This window comes from Manihot esculenta, chromosome 13, assembly GCF_001659605.2.
Source record: "Manihot esculenta cultivar AM560-2 chromosome 13, M.esculenta_v8, whole genome shotgun sequence".
NCBI lineage: Eukaryota > Viridiplantae > Streptophyta > Magnoliopsida > Malpighiales > Euphorbiaceae > Manihot > Manihot esculenta.
In genome coordinates, this window is record NC_035173.2 from 30,065,966 (window position 1) to 30,082,554 (window position 16,589).

At 35.2% G+C, this 16,589-nt stretch overlaps 1 protein-coding gene and 1 pseudogene across 1 annotated transcript; both read right to left on the bottom strand.

Moving 5' to 3' along the window:
• Window positions 1-1,217: 1,217 nt before the first annotated feature.
• LOC122721623 lies at window positions 1,218-2,534 on the bottom strand (annotated as a pseudogene).
• A 3,508-nt stretch (window positions 2,535-6,042) lies between these two features.
• On the bottom strand, window positions 6,043-7,203 carry LOC122721518 (uncharacterized mitochondrial protein AtMg00810-like). The gene has a single exon (XM_043949372.1). It carries the CDS (start codon window positions 7,201-7,203, stop codon window positions 6,043-6,045), a length of 1,161 nt encoding a protein of 386 aa, XP_043805307.1.
• Between the last annotated feature and the right edge of the window lie 9,386 nt (window positions 7,204-16,589).

Here is a 16,589-nt window from a genome sequence, read left to right on the forward strand (position 1 = left end):
ATCTCTCAATTTTTTTATTTTTTATTTTATTATATAAAATATGAAAAAAAGTTAATAAGTTAATAGTTAATATTAAATTTGATTCAAAAAAAAATAGTTAATATTAAATTTAATATTGAACCAAATATCTTGAATTTTTTTTTAAAAGTTAAGTATATACACAATTAATCGTTAAATTTATTTTGTTAACTCTTTCTGTATAAAAGAATATACCACTAACCACTAATTTTATTTTAATAATTCATACAAAACATAACCTCTCTATATATATGGGAGTCTTACTCTCTCCATTAATACGATTCTTGCTTTTCTATTTCGGGTGAATATTAATCGATCTTAATCAATAAATTAAATGAAAAAGTGAAATAATTAAAATTTTTTAATTTAATTTTTTAGTTAATAGATTTACTCTCACTTATTATTTAAAAAAATTAATTTTTTAATTTAATTTAATTTATTTAAAACTTTGTATATACACGCATATCAAAGTTTAAAAACCTAAAAGGCTAACACTTGATTTCTATCCCGAAATCTAACGCTCTCTTTCAACTTATGCTTTGCCTTTTTATTAAAAAGGTGGAGAAAAAAAAAAAAAAATCTTCATGAGGTGGGTTTAATTTTTTTTTTTTTTTTTTTTTTTGAATCAAAGTAGAGATTTTTTTGCGAACATGGCAAAAGACCACCGCAATCCGTCTATGTAACCTGCCGAAAACCCTTCCGTCGGTTACAAAGGTGGAAGGGTACTTGAGTTTTTTTTTTTTGATTGATGGCTGGAAGCTTTCTGTCAGCCATTAATCAGTTTGCCGCAGGTTTATATATTCTTATTACTTTTATATAAATAGCTAATTAAATATACTTATATGTTTTTATAATAATACTTATACCTTTTTTTGTATATTACATATGAAATAAATAAAATATAAAATGTTATTTAATTATTAAAATTTTAAAGTAGAAATTAATCTTTTAAATAATATAATTTTATGTAATTTCTTAAACTAACAATTATAAAACTAAAAGGATTCTAGAAATTTTCAAGAGTAATCGGTTTTAGATGTAGTTTAGATTTTTTTAATATAAATTTGAATTGAATTTAAGAGGAATTTAAACTTATTAAACTAGTTTAAATTTAAATAAGATAATTTTTGTGAATACCCTATACCACTCCCATCCCTAATTTGGCAGCTTGGAAATGTGAAGACATTGAGAGGTAGTCTTCAAGCTTTTGTTGCAGACAAGGTATTTCCAACGTTGATGAGAAATCGGTATCTAACATCTCCTTTAGCGAGACGTTCCATAGCAGTGTTCACATAATCCATAGATATAACCTCAACCTCTGCTGTAATTTTATGTTTTGCTGCAAAATCTACCATCTCTTGCGTCTCCAGCTTCATTCTTCCAATGCCACTCTTCCTTCCTACGTTAATATTTTTTTTGCATGTTTTATTACCTCTGAGAGACCAGGGCAAGCATAAATCTTGCAAAGAAGGAAATTAAGGAAGATGTCTTTATATACTGACCTAGCAATTGAAGGACAGGTAGCTCTAGTGGCTTGTTTGGTGCACCCACCATGACAAGTTTCCCATGGGACTTCAATAAACCAATCACAGGCATGATAGAATGAAAATCTGATACTGTGTCAATAACACCGTCCATTGTATCCATAGCTGCCTATGAAAATCCATCAATGAATGAACTAATTAGTATTATGAACTACAATATAATTTTCTTCATATTTTCTTCCAAGGAAATAGCTCCTTAATGGACAGCTAATTCATAATATTTCAAGGCACTGTAAACCGTGATCCCAGCGCAGAGTAGAGGAGCACTAGCATCCAGTGGCATGTTTTCTGGGAAACGATCAACACCATGTGGTCGGAGTAACCTCCATAGGTGAGCGTTCCGTCGGCGTAAATGGAAGTGCAGGTGTATATCACTTTTGGACAGTAATTTTCAAGGTCATTTTTGCAGTTCTTGCAAGAATGTCATGCACCCACCATGCACCCTACCCCCACCTTATCTCCCACTTTAACTTTGTTCACTTTTCTCCCAATTTCTGCTACCTCTCCTACAATTTCATGCCTGCATGCAGTCGAGGAAAATTTTCTCAAATTAATTTAGTGAAAATGATCTGAGTTGGTTGACATACTAACTGCTTTAATAATTGTTTCATAGTGTATGAAATCAAAATTCAAATTCAGATCATTTTCATCTCTTAATTTTAAAAATTTCAGCAGTTAGAAAGGATCTATCTTACCCAGGAATCAAAGGAAAAATAGAGAAGCCCCAATAGTTCTTGATGATATGAAGATCAGAGTGGCAAATCCCACAATACAGAACCTTAAATCTCACATCTTCTTCACCAGTTTCCCTACACATTCAAGCACAAATTAATCAAATAGAAAATATCTTTGAATTGAAAGAAAGGCATATAATAATTAATTACCTCCTAGAGAATTTGAAAGGAGAGAGATGACCAGTTGAGTCCCTTGCTCCCACCCAAAGGCGTGCACTTCTTCTGGGAACTTTGCCATATCTTTTAGAGGATGGGAAAGCGAGAGCTTAGAGAAGACAAAATTTCTAAAGAAATAAGAAAAGACAGACCATGAAACAGTCAAACCGAAAATTGACCCAAATAACTTTTGGATCCAATTTCCACTTGATTCAAAATGGTTAACCTAAGTTATTTAATAGTTTTATGCTAAATATTATATACAATTTTGATTTGCCGTAAACCGCCGATGTAGGATTCTGTCTGCTTTCCGAAGCAGACAGCTGATCGTTACATTCTCCTCTACTAAATTTGCGACTCACTCCTTTGGGCCTGGGTATGCGCTAGGCCATACGTGGGTGTCGGTATTGCCTGCAAACAAGCTTGTTAGCCCCCTCTCCACCTTTACCTCTCGATTCGACGTTGAAAAAAATCTTGGGCTTGGTGGGCCCAGTGTGTTAGGGTCCTAGAATCCCAGGGATCAAAACTATAATTTTTCAACAGTAGAGTTTTTGAAAAATAATATTGAGATAAATTAGTATAAAATATTAGTAACCTAAAGGTCGTGTAAGATATTTGAAATTCCTTTTAGATTATTTATTTAGGGGTGTGTGTTATCTGAGACATATTGATATCTCCTCCTACCACAAGCCAAGTTGTTCCTAAGGCTCTTTAGGGGAGAGTGACTTGTCGGCAACCAGCAGGGGCTTGGCTCAATTGGCTACCGTAGGCTTATGAAGATTCTGAGATGTGTCTTCACTCCTTGTAGACCGTCCCCCTGTCTATAAGGGAGGTGAGAATTATTATAACGATGGTATCGATGATAATGTATAATTACTATTTTGCCATTGGAATAAAATAAGTAGCTTGTTCATGAATTCTCATGTTCAGTTCTTATTTCTTGTGCCTACTATGAGACTTCTTATTGAATACTGTCTGTTGACTTCGTTGTTCGCTTATATAACCTTGATTAATCAGGGTGTTCATATTCACAGAATATCGGGGGATCCTGAAGGCTGACTTGGCTTGAAGGTGTTTAAACTAAGTGCCGCAGGGTTCCAGGCAAGGGCTAAAAAATAGGATACAATTCGTTAAATCAGGACCGAACCCTCGAGTATTGTGGTTCGCTAGTAGCTCGGGCGACTCCACCTCGTCTCACACGGGTAGCCCTTTCCTCGCAGGCCCACTAGCTCTGCACAATTTGTCTGACCCAGGGTGGCTCTGATACCAATTGAAACAATCTGGCCCAAACTGATCCAAATAACTTTTGGATCCACTTTCCATTTGGTCCAAAATGGTTAACCCAAGTTATTTGGTAGTTTCGTGCTAGCTATTATATACAATTTCAATTTACCATAATCCGCTAATGTGGGACGTCTTCCACATCCCAAGCAGCTGACCGTTACATTCTACCCCGCTAAATTTGCGACGTCCTTGTCGCCACTGAATCGAATACAGTTGCTAAATCAGGACCGAACCTTTAGGTATTGTGGTTCGCTAGTATCTCGGACGGCTCCACCTCGTCTCACACAGGTAGAATCGAATATGATTGCTAAATCAGGACTGAACCTTTAGGTATTGTGGTTCGCCAGTATCTCGAGCGATTCCACCTCGTCTCATATGGGTAGCCCTTTCCTCACAGTCTCACTAGCTCTGCATAATTTGTCTGATCCAAGGTGGCTTTAATACCAATTGAAATAACTTTTGTGGGATTCTTTTCCAAGCAGGCAGCCCGCTAATTTTGTGACTTCCTTGTCGCAACTGAATCGAATACAATTGCTAAATCAAGACCAAACCCTTAGGTATTGTAATTCGCTAGTACCTCGGGCGGCTCCACCTCGTCTCACACGGGTAGCCCTGGCCCACTAGCTCTTCTCAATTTGTCAGACCATGGTGGCTCTAATACCAATTGAAATAAATTTTAGACCCACTTTTCACTTGACCCAAAATGTACTGATTTCGATTTGCAGTAAACCGTCGATATGAAATTTTTTTCAAGCAGGCAGCTAGCTTTCACACTCTCTTTTTTTGGGCCGATTTCGATTTGCCGTAAACTGTCGATATGGAATTATTTTCCAAGCAGGTAGCTGGTTTTCACACTCTCTTCTGCTAAATTCAAATCAAAATCTGTCAATGTGGAATTCTTTCCCAAGCAATCAGCTGGAGGTCCAAAATATTTAACTCAAATTATTTAATAATTTTGTACTAATTATTATATATAATTTCAATTTACGTGGACGTGGAAAGTCTGTGCATGCAGCTGAGGGTCTCCTTGATAGATATGAATGAGAGTTCAAAAGCAACAAGAAAAGACAGCATTTGAATCGTGGACAGGCAATAAGAAAATGGCGTTGAAAACCTTAGATAATTAATGTATTGCTGTTGGCAATGCCATTGTGGACAGGCAATAAGAAAATGGCGTTGAAAACCTTAGATAATTAATGTATTGCTGTTGGCAATGCCATTGGCTTAATCAAATTGGTATAATATTATATTATACCTTTATGCCTCCGCATTTAAATTATACGAATTATATAAAAAAAATTACTATTTAATTTATGTGATATAAAAAAATTCACTAATTAATCCATTGATTTTAAAAAATATATTATAACATTGCTAAAAAATTTTAAAAATCTATTAATTAATCCCTCCCTCAACTTTAGCTATTAAGTCTTATTAAAAAATTTCAAATATTCTTAATATGAACGAACTAATTAGTAGACATTTTTATAAAATTGAGAAATCAACTAATAAATTTTCTCTTACTATAGAGACTAAATAGTAAAATATTTAATAGATAAAACTAATAAAAAGACTAATTAGTATATTTTTAATAATTTAAGAACACTTTAATATATTTTTTTCAAAATAGAAAAAAACTAAATAATAAAATTTCTTGTAAAAAAGTCTAAATTACCTTAATATTTATAATTTATAATTTTTCGTTTATTTTTCAATTTCAAAAATATTTTTTAACAAGTAAAAATAAAAATGCAACATGAAGAAGTTTTGAGTTTTTTTAATAAAATAAAAAATAAAAAACCTCAATGATAACCAATGTACCCTAAAAATATGATTTATCAATTAAGTTACATGGGTTCACAAGCAAATGGCATAAATAGCCTTGTATTATCTACCTCCTTATTTCATGTTTGTCTAATTTGTAGGTTAAAGGAAAACTCATCTGGATAGATTCTATATGGTTTATACCCTAAATATTAGGGTTTCATGCCAGCATTTTGTATCCATGTAAATCAGGTCTATACAAAAATTATCTTCTCTTTTTTATCCCAATTAGCATCACCCATTCACAATTCCTGTTCAAGAACGAGAGAGAGAGAGAGAAAACATATTGTTTTTTTTATTTCAGAGAGAAAAATATCGCTACACATGTTCTGGAAGCTTGTAGCTTCCTTATAAACTAAATAACAGCTCGTGCACGTCATGTGCAAAGAGATCCAACACATCTGTCCTAAAACGACATAGTTTAAACAATATACATATGCAAACTGAAACAACACAAACGATGTAGTTTTGACACCCCCTCCTCAAGTTGAAGCTAGTAAAGGCAAAAGGTTCAACTTGTGAGTGAGATTACTATGACGACATGCAGGCAAGGCTTTTGTAAAAATGTCTGCCAACTGTTCTTCAGTGGGAAGATAATGAGGCAGTATGAATCCCTGCTGAAGCTGATCTCTGACCAGGTGGCAATCTATTTCGATGTGTTTGGTACGTTCGTGAAACACCGGGTTCGCAGCTATGTGCATGGCCGCCTTGCTGTCACAGTGCAGTGGGATTGGCAATGGGACAGTAACCTGCAAATCCTGCAAAATGTAGCTAATCCAGAGGAGCTCACATACTGTGTTAGCCATGGCACGATACTCAGCCTCAGCAGAGGATTTAGAAACAGTAGGTTGTTTCTTAGTCTTCCAAGAGATAAGGCAAGGTCCCAAATATATACAATAACCAGAAAGTGACTTTCTGGAATAGGTACAAGCAGCCCAATCAGAGTCACAATATGCATTTAGTGACATATCAACACTTACAGGAAAATAAAGGCCTTGATATAAGGACCCTTTAAGATAACGAAGCACATGTAAAGCAGCCTCCCAATGGGGCTTTTGGGGCATGCTCATAAACTGGCTTAAGTGCTGGAAATCATAGCAAATATCAGGCCTTGTGAGATTAATGTAAAGCAATCTGCCAAGGAGCCTTCTATACAGGTCACGTGTATTAAAAGGCTCCCCTGTATCAGGAGATAAGTGTAAACCTTGAGGTAAAGGGCAGGAGGCAGGCTTACAATTAAACATGCCTGCATCCTTCAATACATCTGAAATATATTTAGTTTGACTAATGAAGGTTGCTTGATTGGATCTAGCAATCTCTAGACCCAAAAAATATTTCATGGGTCCCAAATCTTTAATAGTAAACTTCGAGTGTAAAGCAAGCTTGCACTTAGTTATAGCATCAATAGAGTTTCCAGTGAGAATGATATCATCAACATAGACAAGTAATATCAAAGTTAAAGTTCCAGTATGTTGTGTAAACAAGCAGTGATCATGGGGAGATTGCACAAAGCCTAAATTTTTTAGAAAGCTGGTGAATTCAATGTTCCATTGCCTAGAGGTTTGTTTAAGCCCATATAAAGATTTTTTTAGCAAACAAAAATCCCTTGGCTGGGCTTTGTGATATCCTTGTGGAGGTGTCATGTACACCTCCTCATCCAAATATCAATGCAAAAAGGCATTATTTATGTCTAGTTGAAAAATTGGCCACTGTCTAAAGGTGGCAAGTGCAATAAAAATTCTCACAGTGGTAAGTTTGGCCACAGGAGAAAATCTGTCCTTATAATCCAGGCCCTCTATTTGGTTGTATCCTTTAGCTACCAGCCTGGCCTTATACTTTTCTACATCCCCATTTGGTTTAAACTTCACTTTATAGACCCACTTACAGCCTATTGCTTTCTTACCCTTAGGCAGGCTAGTAAGAACCCATGTGTTATTGCTTTCCAAGGCCTGAAGCTCTTGCTTCATGGCCTCTACCCATTGTGCATCCTTGGATGCTTGAGTATAGGTACTAGGCTCAGTAATTTTGTTAACATTACAAATATAAGACTTATGCATAGGATGAAAAAACATAGAGGACGTTTCTAAAGAGTTAACATAGTCTTTCATCCAGGCAGGGGCCTTTCTTGGCCTTTGCATCCTTCTAATGGAAGGGCAATTTTGAAGATCCTCACTGGTGTGACTGGGAGGTGAGGAATCTGGAACTACTTTATCATCCTCAACCACAGGAAGAGGAACTACAGGTCTTTCTATCATATCAGTCCCTTGAAAGGGAAAGATATTTTCATGGAAAATGACATCCCTACTCACAAAGAAAGACTTATCATTCATGCTATACAATTTATAGGCTTTGTGTGTGTTAGCATAACCTATCATTACAGCTTTAACAACTCTTTCTTGAAATTTATCCTTTTATGTTCCCACAGAGGTTGCAAAGCATAAACAGCCAAATTTTCTCAAATGAGAGTAGTTAGGTGACGTCCCATAGAGTCTCTCATAGGGAGTGGTCCAATCAAAATGTTTCATGGGCATTCTATTTATCAGGTAAGTGGCAGTAAGAATGCATTCTGACCAGAATTCAATGGGAACATGTGATTGCATTTTCAATGCTCTGGCAGTATCAAGAATGTGTCTATGTTTCCTTTCCACAACCCCATTTTCTTGTGGGGTGTATGGGCAGGATCTTTGGTGTATTATCCCTTTGTTCATAAGCAAAGATCTATAATTGTGACTTAGAAATTCTTTCCCATTATCAGTTCTAATGACCTTAATGGCAGTATCAAATTGGTTCTCTACCATATGAATGAAGTGTTTAGTTAAGCTAAAAGTTTGACCTTTTAAGTGCATCATGAAAGTCCAGACAGCCCTACTATAGTCGTCTACAATTGTGAGAAAAAATTTAGCTCCAGTAATAGAACTGGTCTTATAAGGTCCCCATATATCGATGTGTATTAATTCAAAAGGTCTTGAAGCCAAGGTATAACTTCTGGGAAAGGGTAATCTCGCCTGCTTTGCTAGAGGACATACAGGACAACATTGCATAGACTCATTGCTCATATTCATCCCTTTAATGTGTTTGAGCTTACTAACAGATGCATGTCCTAGTCTATCATGCATGTCATTCATTGTTACTACACAATTATGTGCTTGTTCATATTGCATTGAGCATTCTTTATTTAATTCCATTAGAGAAAGAGTACTATTTATAAAGCTGTAAAGACCAGCATTAGATTTCATGATCTCAAGTAAGCAATGTCTGATATCAGAATGAGAAAAGCTCATCTGGTTTAGTCTGAAAAGACCTCTCTATTTCTTGCCTATGGCCACCACCTTCTTATTCAGTGGGTCCTGTATGAGGCAGTAATGATGACATATCATTATACAGTAGCCATGGCTACTTATTAATTGACTAACAGAGATCAGATTATACTGAAAGTGAGGCACATATAAGACATCATCTAGAAACAATTTCCCAAAAAGATTTACCTTTCCAGATTGAGAAACCTGAGTTGTTTTTCCATCTGGAAAGCAAATAGATATGTGCTTGTGTGATGATTGTAGAGTAGTGAAGAGAGTACTATCTGAACACATGTGGTTTGTGGCTCCAGTGTCTAAGATCCAACTAACATTGTTGTGCACTTGTGCATTACATGGCTCATAGATAGTAGATTTACCTGCAAAGTCCATGAAGTGTGGTTCTGGTCCATGAGATGTGCTTGGGCCAAGAACTCCTTTCCCCTTTGCAAGTTGGGAGACTTCTTGTTTCAGGGAACTCAGCATAGAAGACAATTCAAGTATTCTATTTAATGTATCCAGATATTCCAGAGGACTGTTCTCTTCTGGCTTATTTCCATCAATAGCAGCCATAATTTTGGTGCTTCTAAAACCTTTGACCGGTTGTGTCCCAGCCTTGCTCTTACCCTTGAACCAATCAGGGTACCCAATCAACTTGAAACACTCTTCCCGGGTGTGACCATTCATGTTACAGAAGGTGCAATGTCCCTTCTTATTTTCAGACCTTCTTGGTCTATTTAGGTTTTCAGATTGAGTTTTGTTTAGTAAGGCAAGGATTTAGTGTTGTCATTCATTGCTCCTAAGATTTCCCTTTGAGACTCAAACTTCACTACCATAGAGTAAGCTTTGTTTACTGTTGGCAGAGGATCCATCCCTAACACTTGGTCCCTTACAGACCCAAAGACTTCGTTCAGACTCATTAGGAATTGCATGAGCTTATTTCTGTTGGCTATGTCAGCTATAGCCCTAGATGCTCCACAGGTATAGGTTGGGAGCGTTTCTACTGACCCAAGTTCATCCCATAACCTCTTCAACTTAGTGAAGTAGACAGACACAGATGCATTTTCCTGAGATATAAGAGAGATCTTCCTGTGCAACTCATAGATCATAGGTCCGTTGCACTCTCCAAATCTCTCACAGATCTCTAACTAGAGATCTCTGGCAGAGGCAGTGTATATGAAGCCATCAACCAACTCCTTAGAGATGGAGTTAAGGATCCAAGATGTGACTATGAAGTCACATCTTTTCCACTGTTCATAGTTCTCAGAACCCTTACTATTTGCCGAAGTTGTGCCTTCGATAAAACCTAATTTCATCTTGGCACTTAGGGCTATTCTAATAGCCCTGCTCCAAGATCTGAAATTAGAATCTACGAGAGGAGCAGAGACCAGACTCATACCTGGATGGTCGGAGGTTTGAAGACTCAGCAGATCTTCCATCCCAGCATTGGCGATCTGCGCTTTCTCGGGTGGTCCCGTCGCCTTCTGATCGTTACTACTGCTTCCTCGCTCCGCCATCATCAGATCTTTCAAAGGAGCAGAGGATCGCCTTCATGCAACCAGCAACGCGCCGGCGTGAGCTAGAAACCTAGCTCTGATACCATGTTCAAGAATGAGAGAGAGAGAGAAAACATATTGTTTTTTTTATTTCAGAGAGAAAAATATCGTTACACATGTTCTGGAAGCTTGTAGCTTCCTTATAAACTAAATAACAGCTCGTGCACGTCATGTGCAAAGAGATCCAACACATCTGTCCTAAAACGACATAGTTTAAACAATATACATATGCAAACTGAAACAACACAAACGATGTAATTTTGACAATTCCAACTTCAAATATTAAAGAAAAAGTTAGTAAAAATCTTACATATCATATTTCAAATTTTACTTGTCATATTTTTTTTAATAAAATAACAAAATCATTACTATCAATGACTTTATTATTTAATAAAAATTCAGAATTTAGTAAGAAGAATTTGTAGTATAATCAATAATAAGATATTTTTTTTTACAATACATGGCTAATTTGTAATTTAATTATTATAATTTGTATTAATTAAAGCGTTTAATAGGTTATAATTTTAGTTTAAGAGTTTGATATACTAATTCCAAATAATAGAAGAGAATAAGCATGTCTGATCAGTGTAGAGCATTTAAGTTGGTTTACTAAGATAAGTGACCTCCAAATTTTGTTGATTATAAAACTTGAATTTTGGATATATTTTTTATGAGTTGAATTTTCATGTTGCCATTCGAATTGGAGGAAGAACAAGAGAGCCGATAAACTAAAGCTCTGATAAATTATATCATATTATTTTTCATCATAGTGAGACTTTATCCCTATATTGTCTGTGGTTATAAATCTTATTATCAAACTTATGATTGAACTATTTTAAATTTCAATGTTGATAACATATTACATACACTACTTTCTAAGATCATGATACGTATATCGTAACATTGCTATCCAATAGATGATGGCCAAGCATATAGACAGAATATCAGATTATTCAGGGTTCTCTTACCCATGTCTCAGAAAAATAGTTCGACTAATATAGTGCCCAATCCAAATGTATTTAGATCCTTGTAGTGTATATCACGAGTAGCGTGGCCTCAACCGACATAGCATTTAATGAGCCATTTGAAAAAACCTGTCAAAAGTGCAATAGTCCATGTCAAAAGGACATGTGCGAAGCTTATACCCTGTAGACATGGGCATATATATACCCATTTCACCATTGAAAAAGGGGACTCCACTTTGTCTTTTTCAACTTCCTAATTTTCTCTGCAACTCCAACCTTAACATCTATGAAAGATTTACTTAGGTACTTTACTACTCTCATTTACTAAGTCAAGCTTAGTTATTATCCTAAACCTTTAATCTGATCCACATGTCGCCATCTTGTTGATTCTTGGATCTTAATTTCATTAGGTGTCTATTCTATTTCTTTTTCTCTTGTATTGTGATTGAGAATGTATATGTGCCCTTAGTACTATGTATTTATTTCAACAAGATTATTCTTGAAACTATGTAAAATTTACTTCCAATGCATACTAAATCAGATCTTATAAGTTGATTTTATGTTGAATTATACGATAGTATTTGTTAAGAAGTTGACTTCGCTACTGCTACAATTTCATTCTTGGTCACTAAGTTGCTGAAATTTTGTTTATTTTTCTATTTCTTAACTTTGACTTGTTTAATGATATGTCATCTATTAGTTCCAGTTTTTTAGCTTTGTTGTTAAATATGGAGACATGTTCCATGTAGTTGGTTGTTTTTAGCTATTTCAGTTTCTATTTCTATTGTATTTAAGTTAATGTTCCAGTCAATAAAAATTAGATTTTGCACAACATTCGCTTTTCTTGCTTTATTAAAATTTTCTTCCAACAAATTGTGGTATTAGAATCCTCTTCTTAAGGGACCTATGATTAAAAGAAAGTTTCTGTTTCTTGTTTTTCTTTCCATGGATTCAATAAAAGTTCCATTTACTTCACTAGCACCACTTGCCTTCAATGGAGAAGGCTATCATGTTTGGGTAGCAAGAATGGAGGCCCATTTGGAGGCAAATGATCTCTGGAAAGCTGTCGAAGAGGACTATGAGATTCTTTCATTATCTAAATCCAACAATGGCATAGATCAAAAGTCACAATGAGAAGAAGACAAGAAAGTTGAAGGCAAGAGTTACTTTATTTGCTACAGTCTCACCAGAAATCTTTCTCAGAATTATGAAAATGAAGTTAGCTTTTGAAATCTAGAAATTCTTGAAGGAGTATGAAGGAGATGAGAGGATCAAGAGCATGCAAATTCTTAATCTAATAAGAGAATTTGAGCTTCAGAAGATGAAAAATTCTAAAATGGTGAAGGAATACTTTGGTAGATTGCTTGGGATAGCAAACAAAGTAAGGGTACTTGGTTTCGAATTTCTTGATTCTAGATTAGTTCAAAAAATACCTGTAAGTTTGCTTGAGAGGTTTGAAGCAACCATTTCCTCTTTGAAAAATACTAAAGATCTGTCAGATATTAGTTTGGTAGAATTGATGCAAGCTTTACAGGCATAAGAACAGAGAAGGCTTATGAGGTCTAAAGGGTCAGTTGAAGGTGCATTAGCTGCAAAAGTTCAGTCCAGTCAAGGAGGAGCATGGAAGAAGAATGAGAAAGATAAAAAAGAAAACTCAGGTAAGGGAGCAAATCTGATTTCCCTCTTTTGCAAACACTATGGAAGGAAGGGACATCCTCCCTCCAAATGCTGGAGAAAGCCAAACCAGAAGTGTGAGAAATGTAAGAAGATGGGACACCACCAAAGATTTTGTAAAAGCAACACTCAACAGAAGACTATAGCACAAGTAAACTTGCAGAAAAAGAATGTTGCTCAAGTTGCTAATCAAGAAGAGGAGGAGCAACTCTTGATAGCTATTTATTTTTCAACCTGTCATTTAAGTGAGAAGTGGCTCATTCATAGTATGTGTACAAATCACATGACCTTTGATCGTGATCTCTTCAAAGAATTGGATACTTCAGTAGTCTTCAAAGTGAAGATTGGCAATGGGCAGTACATTTTAGTCAAAGGAAAAGGAACTGTAGCAATTGAAAGCATCTCAAGTACAAAGTTAATTAAAAATGTGTTATTTGTACCTGATTAAATTAAAATCTCTTGAGTGTTGCACAGTTGCTTGAGAAAAGATTCAAAGTTCTCTTTGAAACAAATCAATGTCTCATCAAAGATTTAGAAGGCAAAGAGGTTTTTAGAGAAAAACTAAAAGGAAAAAGTTTTGCATTGGATCCATTGGAGAAAGAACAATAAGTGTTTTCTGCAACAAAAATTAATGGAGAAATCTGATATAAGAGAGTTGGCCACTTCAATCACACTTCAATAGTAAATCTGCGGAGAAGAGAATTGGTGGGAGGTCTATCTCAACTTGACACTGAAATTTCAAATTGCAAAACCTGTCAACAAGGAAAGCAATCAAGGCTTTCATTTAAGAAAGCAACCTAGAGAGCTATGGAGAAATTGTAGCTTATACATACTGATATAGCAGGACCTCATAGAACTCCATATTTAAATGGGAGCAGGTATTTCCTCATCTTTATTGATGATTATTCAAGAATGTGTTGGATATATTTTCTCAAGTTCAAAACAGAAGTTGCTGGTGTGTTCTTAAAATTCAAGAACTTGGTCCCAAAAATAAAGTGGACATCACATTCAAGCTTTAAGGTTAGATAATGTTAGGGAGTACATCTCAAACCAGTTCAATCTTTTTTGTGAAGAGACTAGGATTGAGTACCAACTCATTACTCTATACACTTTACAACAAAACGGAGCCGGTGAAAGAAAAAATCGAACTATAATGGAGATGGCCAGATGTTTATTGCTTGAGAAGAGTTTGCCAAAAGAATTTTGGGCGAAGGCTGCAAATACTGCAATTTTCTTACTCAACAGGCTTCCAACAAAGGCAGTAGAAGGAAAGACACCATTTGAAGCTTGGTATGGTTTTAAACCTTCCTTGAAAAATCTTAAAATATTTGGATGTTTATGCTTTGTTCATGTTCTATAGATCAAGAGAGACGAGCTTAAAAAAAGAGCAGAACTTGGTGTATTTATGGTTTACAGCACAATCTCAAAGGCTTACAAAATTTTTCAACCAAACACCAAGAAAATTTTGATAAGCAAGATGTGTACTTCATGTAGAAGGACAAGTGGGACTGGAAAGGAAAGCAATCATATTTCCTAACTTTCTTCCAAAACCACAGCTCATAGATAATGAGTTGATTGATGATGTTCCTATAAGAGGTACAAGAGCACTTTCTAAAATTTATGAGAGGTGCAATGTTGTTGTTCTTGAACTAGAGAATTTTTAAGAAGCTGAGAAAGATCCGAAATGGATGATTGCAATGAAGGAAGAGCTGAACATGATAAAAAAAATAAAATGTGGAAGTTGCTTAAAAGGCCTATAGACAGGAAAGCCATTAAAGTGAAGTGGGTGTTTAGGACAAAGCTTAATGTTGATGGCTCCATCAACAAGCACAAAGTCAAACTTGTTGTGAAAGGTTATGCTCAAATTCCTGGTGTTGATTTTTCTGACACGTTTGCTCTTATTGCTAGAATTGAAAAAATCATATTGTTGGTGACCATTGCTACACAAAAGGGTTAGAAAGTTTATTAGCTAGATGTCAAGTCAACATTTCTCAATGGCTTACTTAATAAAGTGATTTATGTTGAACAACTATGGGGGTTTGTTGTGAAAGAGCATGCAAAAGGAAGATGCATACTTGATAAAAAAAAGCTTTATGTGGCCTAAAGCAGGCTCCAAGAGGGTATAGCATAATTGATGAGCACTTGATGCAGCTGGGATTTAAAAAAAAAAAACCTTAATGAGAATATCCTCTACATTAGAGGTGATGAAATCAATTTTATTGTTGTTTCACTGTATATGAACGATTTACTTGTTACAGGAAGTAGCCTGGAACTTGCATATAAGTTCAAGAAAGACATGTAGCAGACATTTTAGATGACTGGTTTAGGACAAATGGCATTTTTTTCTTTGGAATGGAAGTTCAACAAAAGCAGCAAAAAGTGTTTATTTGCCAAACCAAATATGCCAAAGAAATTCAGAATGGATAAATGCAAGATTACTACAACTCCTATGGGTAAAAATGAAAAGTTGGGCAAGGAAGATGTAGCTGAGAAGGTTGATAAAACTCTCTACAGAAGTCTAGTGAGTTGTTTGATGTATTTAACAGCCACAAGACTTGATATCGTACACTCTATAAGTATGCTATCTAGACTCATTTTATTACTGCTAAAAGAGTTTTAAGATATGTGAGAGGAACATTAGATTATGGGATCAAGTTCAGTGTTAATCAATATTGTGTTCTGCTGGGCTATTCTAATAGTGATCATGGTGATTATGATGATATGAAGAGTACTTCAGGTTATTATTTTAATCTGGGGCTAGGAGTGTTCTCTTAGTATTGTGTAAATCAAGAGGTGCTCAATCATCTGCAGAAGCTAAATTTATTGTAGCTACAGCTGCTGAAAATCAAGCCTTATGGCTTAGAAAGGTATTGTTTGATCTGAACTTGAAGCAAAACGAATGCACAAATATGTTTGTGGATAATCAGGCTGCAATAGCTATCTGCAATAATTTTGATTTTCATGAAAAAATAAAATACTTTAATATCAAGTTATTTTTCCTCAGAGATGTGCTTCTATTAGTCTGAAATATTGCAAAATAGATCTTAATATTATAGACATCTTCACCAAACTTTTGCCAAGAAACAAATTTGAGTTTTTAAGAGAAAAACTCAGAGTTTGCAGCATCAAAGCCAATGAAGAGTGTTAAGAAGTTGACTTAGTTGCTGCTGCAATTTCATTCTTGGTCTTTAAGTTGTTGAAATTTTGTTTATTTTTCTGATGTTTCTTAACTTTGACTTGTTCAATGACATGTCATCCATTAGTTATGACTTTTGAGCTTAGTTGTTAAATATGGAGATATGTTCCATTTAATTGCTTGTTTTTAGTTATTTTGGTTTCTATTTCTATTGTATTTAAGTTAATGTTGTAATCAATAAAAATTAGAATTTGCACAATATTCTCTTTTCTTGCTTAATTCAAAATTTCTTCCAACAGTATTTGCAGCATTTGTTTTGCTTGAATGCTTAGTTGTTTGTTGCACAAAATCTTCTAAAAGGTGAGTCTTGTGGGGTAGATCTATTTATGCTACTCTCCATTATCT

Coding starts and splice junctions, on each gene's coding strand:
- LOC122721518 (XM_043949372.1), bottom strand. CDS start 7,203: ATGACACCTCCACAAGGATATCACAAAGCCCAGCCAAGGGATTTTTGT.